The sequence below is a fragment of the Acanthisitta chloris genome, unplaced genomic scaffold, assembly GCF_000695815.1.
Source record: "Acanthisitta chloris isolate BGI_N310 unplaced genomic scaffold, ASM69581v1 scaffold44484, whole genome shotgun sequence".
Lineage (NCBI taxonomy): Eukaryota > Metazoa > Chordata > Aves > Passeriformes > Acanthisittidae > Acanthisitta > Acanthisitta chloris.
In genome coordinates this window covers 1-9,779 of record NW_008670650.1, presented here as the reverse complement: position 1 = coordinate 9,779, position 9,779 = coordinate 1, and the positions used below count along the sequence as shown (strand labels likewise).

Genomic DNA, 9,779 nt, shown 5'->3' with positions numbered 1-9,779 from the left:
TCCACTTTTTCCAAGATGTTCAGTTATAGAACAACTTCATCTCCTGGTAACATCAAAGTAGGAATCAGAACAATACATTAAACCCACAGCTGTACTCTTCAGCTGTCGCTTCTATGTACATGTATCTGGAATGAATCTTGGCTTACTATCTGTCACATCAATAGTTTATACCTCAAGTTCAGGTAACCTGTATAATATAAATATAGTTAATTTGGAGATGACTGTGATACTCTGTATGCAGACTTCAATGCATACAATTCCATAGATGAAGTGTAGCAATGCCGAAGTCATGTGCATTCAGTAAGATTTTTTTTTTTGCAACACTTTGGAGGAAAAATACATCAGCTGAAGTTAATAAAATACAAAAATATCTATCAGCAGAAGATCAATAAAACTGCACTGGGAAAAAAGGGCATTTGGCGAAAGAAATCTTCAGGTGAGCAGGTTGCAGGGTAAGCACATCCATTACCACACAAACGCAGCTCTCTCTCGTAACATTCTGACACCAAAGCGCTGCCATTCCCGCTGATAGATCCAGAGCTCCTGAGTTGTGTCAAGACAGGCTAAAACTGCACCTCCTTTCCAGGCAATTAAGCGTGGATCCATATCCTGAATTCAAAACACAGATTATATACCATCACTGGTCTCATTTTGCATAGCCCTCCAAAGTTGTATCCTACTTTTTCCAACAGTATTCACCACTTAGAATCTTGGGGGTAGGGAAGGAGGGAAGTTTTTCAAAATTATTCAGTAAAAATAGTGAGATAAAAATATGCAAAGAACATTTAAGACGTTTTGAGAAGTCACTTTTTTTTTTTTTAGATGCCTTCGATGCATGTCATGAAAATCCTGCCTTCAACAATGAAGGCTCTGAAATATACTCCAGTTGTAAATTTTTAAGTCTTGCCTGATTAATGCCAAATGAAAACTGCTCTTTTTAACGTCAAGTTTTCTTTCACCTTAATGCCAATAAAAAACCCCATCACAATGTCTTGGTGAGGAGACAGGTCAACTTCATGGGCCAGTGCTAACTGCTTCTTTAAGGAAAGGGCCTACAGGTAACACTTTTCAGTGACCCACACCAGTAACGCTTTGCTATACCTCTAGCTTGCTGCCTGGAACTGGCCAGCGCTCTGAGCTGGAAGCTCTCCTAAATCTCAGATATTCAGCTACTCTGTGCTTTGGAAAGAACGTTTCTCTTAATGTTTCACAGTTTCAAGGAATGGTTTATTGACCACTTAGCTCTCAGTTAACAGTATACCTTAGGTCTTGTGATGACTTCAACATTTTCGACGACTCTTCTGAAAGAAGGTGGCATTTTGTTGAGAATTCGATGTTGAAGAAACTCTTGAGCTTTATGAAACATCAGGCCTCCTCCCACTACTAAGATGGAGCTATACATCTTCTTTTTTGTATCATCAGAGGCTGGAATGAATGGATATATAGAAACATCTGGGTTTTAAAGTTACTATGTGGCCTGTATTTGTATTACAATTAATTTACTGCAAGCCAAACCAGATAGAAACTGATGTTTGTTTTTAAAATTATTTTTCTATTTCCTGGAGATTGAAAACATCTAACTCAAGAAACCCCAACAAAGATGAAAGTATAAGAAACAATATGGCTACTCTCAAGGTGCTAACACTTAGGGACATACATCTTTCTTTGGTAGAATACAGGAATTGCCTAAGTCCACACTGACATGCATGTTTTACAGACTTGTACAGAGGTAATTCTTACCACAGCAGTCGATACTGTGAAGGATGGCTTTGTCAAGGCCCAAGGCTTTGCCTTCAAACTGAGAAATAGCAGTTTTCCTGGACATGTGTGCAGATAAAGGTTCCTCTGAATCATTCCCAGATATCATACAATCACCTTGGGAAGATCCCAGTTCCACTTCTTGTGGGTACATCCTCTCTGAAATGTCTGAGGCTTGGCCTCTCAATTCTCCTTCAAAAGCACCAGGCTTTGACATGGATTTTCTATCAGCTGTAGCTTTTGCAGACTTAAAAAAGAGAAAACAAGTTGAATTATGAAAAATGAAAAAGATCTTCATCAGGTTACAGAACAATACAAAGACTTAACTAAGCAACATTCTACTTCCCTTCACCTTTTTGCCAGAAAGGTTAAGCACTGCATTATTACCTCATCTAATTTTCATTTTAATCCCCATGTTCAAAGTAAGGGGTTTATTTTGAACTCCACCAGATTGATCAATCCCATAATATGAAGTCCTCTTAGACCCTGAAAATGCACAGTTTTAATTAAAGGCTTGTCTAGACATCCATAATTCCTTACTCTAAATTTCTTCTTTAATACTTCTGACCTAGGTAACAAACTTTGGCTTCTGAGATGAGCTCATGAGTCTTCATTTTATTCCCCAATTAAATAATACTTAATGAAAAATAAAACCAGCATTCACACACCTGCTCCTGCTTACTTTGTGTGGCTAGCAGATAATGTTCATCATGAGGATCCTCAGGGTCACCTTGTGACCTGTGTTGCAAAGTTGTCATTTTTTGCCCAACAATTCCAAAAGTTGCTGGATAAAACAGAGCCATGGGAGCCTGAAGAATGAGAAATTTGGCACAGGTTTACCACATAGTTTATCTTTTTTTGGCATTTACTATAAAAGCAGAGCCTTGTCCTATTTTTCTCACAATTCAAAATTAGAGATTTTTTTTCCCAGACAGTTTGTAAAAGACTGAAGTGTCTTCAGCTTTTAAAATTTAGCAAGTAAACCCAACAAATACACTTGTACATGTATTTAAGTTTCTTTACAGATTCTGGCATTGATAAATAAGTACTGAAATGCAGCTTCTTGCAAAATTAGAAAATTCAATGGTGAGCTGAAAAACTTGCAAAATTAGCATTCACTTCTCGCACTCAAAGGATAACTATCGTATCTAGTTGGAGGAACAATCCATTCTGACTAAAGCTAGTTAGGAAATCTTTCTTGTGCTGCATTAGGCCCATTCATACATACAGTAATTAATTTAAAACTATCACAGCATCGTTTAAGAACAGTCTATCAATGATATGGGCTCAGCAGCACTGGCCTGAAATACAGTGAGGTTCTGAGTCTGAATGGTCAATGCTCAATATAATTCTTGCAATTTAATAAAAGAATCACCTGTAATTTTTCATCCCCTAATCGGAATTGGTATAACAAAGCTGGAGAATCTGGATGACGAATTTGGAACTCATGATCTTGCAATCCAGAAATATCCTATGGTCAAAAAACAATGTAAACAAAAATGTGTACACCTTTTTATATTTGTCAGGCTGCATAATCTATTTAAACTGTAAGAAACAACAAAAAGTAACAAAATGCTTCAAACTATGGATTCAATTTACCTACTTTTAATTTCTTTTTAAGTCTTTTCCCTGTAGCATGATGTGCCAAACAACTTTCTACATGCCTAAGCCAATAAAATGGGGGTTTGTGCAGAAAGAAGAGACCTGCTGACAGATCTTACAAAACAGAAGTTGAAAACCAGCAAACATGCAACTGCTATCAGCTTCTTTCAGGAATAAGAACAAAGAAACTCCCTTTCTGAGGACGCTGGGATTCCTTTTAAATAGAAGAAAAATAAACCAAATTACAAACATTTCAAGTCTAAAGCTTCCCCAGCTTTTGCCAGTATTCTACTGAGTAGAATATTTGCAATTAATTTAGATGCATGAAAAGGTTCCCCAGAGTTGCATTCTGTAGAGGAAACAAAATTACTTCGAGAATACACTATTTTCCCTTTCTCACCTGGTCTAGATGACAAAATGTCTCCTTCAGATGCTGAAGCAGCAGGCAATCCAACTTATTAGTTAACTGACAGTCTCTGTATGGGAATCCTGCTCGTTGCATAAGCCAATAAAAACACCTTGACACATCAGCTCCTCCATATGCAAGGCACAGCCTAGAGCACAGACAAGAAAAAGACGTTTTTATTTATTTGCTGAAATACTGGCTGCCTGCAGTAGCAGGTATAGGAACACAAGGGACATTTTAGACATGCCATGACTGTGACTTTCACATAGCTTGCAGAGCACAGTATCAGTTCTGCCTGTTTTCTTCTTTTAGACATCAGAATTCTTTAAGTTTCACACTGTAACAGTTGATCCTGTTACATGGGTCACAGGAAAAAAACCCAATCCTGTGTTTATAGAAATTTTTTCTCCTTTTTAAAGTCAAGTCTTTGGTAAGCAGCTGAGTACATGCTTATAATAACTGCAGATTATAAGATACCTGGTGTTGCGATGGGAAACACCATCTTCCACACAGCAAACACTTGTCTTCTGATCTCCCACATCCACAATACAGGCACTGCTTAAACCACTTCCAAAGGTAGCACAGACAGACTCCTGGTGCACAATAATTCCTAGCAATATGAGAAAAACTTATATTAAACTCATGCCAAACTCCAGAGTCATGTTGCTGACATTTAAAGGACAGTTTAACGTCTTTTAAAGATTTACAAACAGTCTGACTCTGCACTGTAGGACTGTATGTTCAGTGAAGATGGGGTGGGGGAGACTTTCAGACTTTTTTTGGTTGGGTATACCCTTAAAAGTCCTGAGAAAAGCTAAGAGCAGGGCAGATGCCTAGACTCAGATGATAAATTTTTTTGCAAGATTAAAGATATTGCCTCCAAATTTTATTTTCTTTTTTGACTGGTATTGCAGGGTCTTGGTTATCAGATGTACATGAAGCATTTTTCTCATTGTTTTTCTAGTTTTAGTCAAATAGCATTAGCGTTGGCATTTTACATATGCTAAGTAGCTATAAAATAAGGTCTAATTTCACCCTGTTTTCCCTTCAGTCCACCTTTAACCCTGTAAAAGAGTACACTTGTACCACAAGACCATACTTAAACCTGAGAAGTACTGGAGCTTTCAGTCTATCTTAGCCAATGAAGGGAAAAAGATAGCTCAATTGAGCTGAGCTTTGTAAACACGAACTAAGTAAAATGACTTTTTAAAGGCAAATGTTTTTTAGATAGATTAAGATAATTTAGTTATGTGGTATAATTAGTTCAGCTCCTCACTATTGTTTAGAAAATGGCACTTTCAAGAGTTAATAATGATATTTTCTAACATTCGTGTATCAGATGAATACAAAGCATTGCAGGTTTTTCTTAGTATTCTTCCTATTCCTCTGAAGCTAACTCATTTCCACTACAAATTCTTCTACCCCAGTGCCAGCACATTTTTACAGAGCATTATTAGGCTGTAGTATTCACATTACTTCTGTTTAAAAACCTGTAAGGATTCAAACAAAACACCATGTAGAACCATCTGCCCCAAAACTAAAATAGAAAACATGATTTACTCATTTTAACATGCTGAAACGAAACAAATATATATATATATATTTATATATGCATGTGAACAAAATTTACATCTCATAAGATCATTCTCTCTCTTTGCAGTGTTTATTTATCACCTACTTAATTCTTTCAGATGGGAAGCCTCTTTTTTGTAAAATGAGTGTCTTTGATTAAATGCAGAAGAGGCTAAATGGGTTCACTCTAAGCAATAGTATCTAAGCACATATTCTGCTTAAGGGTAATATTTGGAAACTGCACTTTGTACTGATCAATTATTAAACAAGAGCAGTTATGATCTCCAGCATCTTACCATTAGCTTACTGTTTGCCTAGCCTCTAGCATTTAACTTATTATTCTTTTTAAGCCTTTTCCCTGTTCATTCCTTGCATATCTAATAAGAAGAAATGACTTTGCAGAACCAAAGGTACTCCAATATATTGAAAATTAAGTATGGTTGAGTTGCTGTGCCTTCTGTAATGACTTGCTTTGTTTTCTCTACACATGAAATCAGAGTAAGATGGTTAATACTGCAGCAGCTCTTTCCAGAAGACTAGCTAGAAACTTCCAGGAGTTTAACTGAAAGGAAACTTTCATCAGAGAGCTTTTGAGTGTAAAAATAAACGTGCAGAAGAGGCTAAGAATGGCCTGGTTGGTTTTGGGTTTTTATTTTTTAATTTTATTGCTCTTTTATATTTAGTGCATGCACTTAAACCAACTCTGAAACCTCCTATTATGTCAGCCCATAAAGGGGACAGTAGCAGCATTTAACATTGTATACTTTTCTTTTGAGGTCTAAGAATATTAATACTCTGTAGAATTAACATTGTGAATTTTAGAAATATTTGAGAAACCAGACTGTGGCTACTTTAACCTCAGCTGAATGAGAAGCCCACAGCTGGCATGTGTAACAGCAAACCACAAAGCTTGTTTCAATGCTAGCCAACCATTGTGTCCCTTGAAAAGGGACAACAGTTATGCGAATAGCACAAGATGAAGCTGCTAGTCCCAGCCAAACTGGGACAGATATGCAAAAATGTGGCTTAAAGGAAAGAAAAATAAAGTTTTCATGCAACTAATCATCAAGTATTTCCTTGAGTATGCTTTTACCTGAGAAGCCCATCTTCATTAGGATCATATTTACCAGTTCTTTCACATGTTGTTTATTGTAGATGTCCGGAATTAGTAAAATGCATCTGTAGTACTGAAGATAAGAACAGTAGATTAAAGCCTGCTCTCAAATTAAGTTTCTCTTTACATTCCTGAACACCTGATCCTAAGGAAGAAAGCATGATACACAAGTTATTTAACAGAAAAGCAAAATTATAGAAAAGGGGAGGCATTTAATACTTGAAAAATGAAATTATAGTAAGTGTCAAGTTAAGAGTCTATAGGCCACTAAAATGTTTAAAAGTGCATCAGATGTGACAGAAACACTCGGCAAGGACAAGGAATTATACAAGTATTAGGCAACACCTTCCTCAGGTGCCTCCTTTACAGTTAACAAAAAAACCTGAACAAAGACTAAGGCTGTGAAATGTCTATAATGGGATTTCTAAACCTCCTTCTTAGAAGTTCTATCAACAATTTTTGTCTTAAAAGACACGGACTAAATTCCAAATGAAGTCTTAGGAACCATGCTCACAGAATGCATTGGTTAAGAAAAGCACCAGAAGAGCTTCTCTTTTACAGTGATATTTAAAGAAGAGGATAGAGTCCACATAACTGTGTCATTAACAGCTCACCTTTAGGTCTTTCAGTGGTATTTCCAGACACTTTTGTATTGCATGTGACCATATAACTTCAAGGTCTGCTAATACTGCAGTGAGGGAGCCACCAGGTCCTGCGTGGAGATTCAGCTGTCCTCTCCTGATTGGCCAATGTATGTTATAAGAATCTAATGGATTAACATACAGAGCCTGAAAATAAGAGATAATGTTCTATGCATTGCTTTTTCCCATAGATTAGTAACAAATACTAAAAAGATTTCAGAGGCAGATACAAGAAGACACAGCAGCACTCAAGACTGATGTGACAGCAGTGTGCTGGATTTCTTTGTAGCAGGGCTTGATTGTAAACCATTAAAATAAAAAGACAGTAAATACATTCTTTAAATTGCTTGAATATTCTTACCCACAGACATCTACCCAACATAATGGTATATTTTCCCATCATCTCAAATTAGAAACTAAAATAAATAGCCTTGAGCAATCCAATCTAGTGAGGAGGTGTCCCTGCCCAGGGCAGGGGTTGTGACTAGATGACCTGTAAGGTCCATTCCAACCCCTAAATTCTATGATTCTATGATGATTCTATGATAATGTCAACTCTTTGAAACTCTGGACTGCCTAGCTACTCAGCACCAATTCCACGTACTGATCCATCTTATCAGTTTCTTGCCTTTTCTCTGAATTATGCCATATGGCCAAAGTTCTAACTTAGTCCCTACAGAAACTCTCATTTATACCAGCAAAGGATCCAAGATATTTGTTAGGCAAATGGGGGAAACCCTCTTGTCCAGCTGAATGATAATAAATATTCAATTACTTCATGCTATTCATGTATTGCTTGGCTAACTTGCCATGTCTTTCAGTACATGCTAACATACAGCAAACTGCTACTGATGACATAGCTGCATTAAAACATCTTCAGGAGGAAAATCAATCTTACCTCTTCTCCTACCAAAAATTCAGGATGATTTGATGTGTTTGTCCACTTGGCCCCAGAGCTGTGGTCCAAAATAGCTGGCCTCATCTGTCTGTTGTATGACCTGGCCTGAAATGCAATCAAAACAAATCCTGTTGATAAGTATTTTACCAGTCACTGCATGGAAGAAAAACGAAGCACCCCCTCCACACCTCAGCTCTCCAGAAAACAATTTCAATCTTCACTTTCTCAGATCTTCAGAGTTGGGTCACACAACAGCACTATCCACGTACAAAGGAGATCTATTCTTGTCCACTAAAACATAACATCAGACCAGAGGACTATAGGAATGAACAACTGAATAAAATCTTGAGTTACCTGATCAGGTGACACTGGTATACGCCTTGCTCCATTCGACATCTTTTTGGACCATATTGCTTGGTCCACCATTTTAAGGCCATTTTGTCTCTGCTCGGTGCTTTCAGGTTTCTATGGAAAACCCCAAATACACAAGGTAAATACTTTCCAACTATATGTCTGTACACTGGTAATACTGAAGCTGTTATTAAACAATTAAAACATTACTGTGGTTGATAGACTATAGAAAGGACAGAAGTTTGTACCATGCAAAATGAACTTATGCTCATTTTTAAAGAAATGAGTATTATTTTTTACACCAGAGCTCTCAAAACCTAGTTGTCAAAGTCAACTTGAATCTTTTAACACATTATAATGGCTGCTGGACTTCATCTCCAGCGTGATGCACTCAGGCCATTATCTAACTATAGAAATATTAAGTAGGAACAAAAATGTTTAAAGAGGTCTTAATTATTTAAAGGTGACGCTTAATATTAAAGACATTAATTTGATCAATGTTTTTTGTTTCACAGACTCAGGTTATGAATGACTACATATATTTTTTAAGCAGGCTGGACTAAAATTAGTTGCTGTGTTATCCAAGTCACAAACCAACTTGTAACCAATGCATTCACAAATGAAACAGTCCCACGAAGCTGATAAGAGCATCTCCCCTAAGAGACAGGCTGGAAAGATGGGGCTGTTCAGCCTGGAGAAGAGAAGGTTGTGTGGGGATCTCACAGCAACCTTCCAGTATCTGAAGGGGCCTCCAGGGAAACTGGTGAGGGACACTTTGTTAGGAACTGTAGTGACAGGACAAGGAGTAATGGGTATAAATTGAAACAGGAAGAATTGAGATTAAATAGTAGGAAGAATTTTTTTTACTGTGAGAGTGATGAGATACTGGCACAAGTTGCCCAGGGAGGTTGTGGATGCCCCAACCCTGGCAGTGTTCAAAGCCAGGCTGGATAGTCTTGAGTAACCTGGTCCAGTATCCCTGCCTATGGCAGGGGGTTGGGACTAGATGATCTTTCAGGTCTATTCCTATGCCTTAACTTTCTATGGCTCTAATCCTACAGCCAGCATTCTATCAGCAGAAACACCAAGTGTGGTACCAGACCACAGTGCATGGAAATCAACATGGATAAACCCTCAACCTATCAATTGATTAGATTTAATTCATTGCAAACAAATCAAGTAAAGTGCAAACATAGTCCGGTGCAAACCTACTGATTTCAGTAGGTGGCATCTACAGGGCATTAAAAGGGTGGGGAAAAAAAGTTTGACTTAAGACATATTCTGCTCTGGATAAACCTAAAGTCTGAGAGGAAGATGCGCACTCCACAGCCAACCCACGGGCGGCGGCAATGGTCAGCGAGGAGACGCGCGCCGGGCGGGCTCACATTGAGGCCGTCCCGCAGCAGCCAGCTGTCCCGGTACGCCGCCTGGCCCTGC

General features: G+C 37.9%; 1 protein-coding gene across 1 annotated transcript; it reads right to left on the bottom strand.

Annotated features, from left to right (window-relative positions):
• Positions 1 to 459: 459 nt before the first annotated feature.
• Positions 460 to 9,775, bottom strand: ACTR8 (ARP8 actin-related protein 8 homolog (yeast); the record flags this gene model as incomplete). Its single annotated transcript, XM_009073738.1, has 12 exons — positions 460 to 609; positions 1,262 to 1,425; positions 1,741 to 2,005; positions 2,427 to 2,567; positions 3,134 to 3,229; positions 3,761 to 3,914; positions 4,244 to 4,376; positions 6,432 to 6,525; positions 7,067 to 7,240; positions 7,992 to 8,096; positions 8,346 to 8,456; positions 9,728 to 9,775. Coding segments are annotated over 12 exons (1,629 nt in total), but the record flags the coding sequence as incomplete, so codon positions are not given.
• Between the last annotated feature and the right edge of the window lie 4 nt (positions 9,776 to 9,779).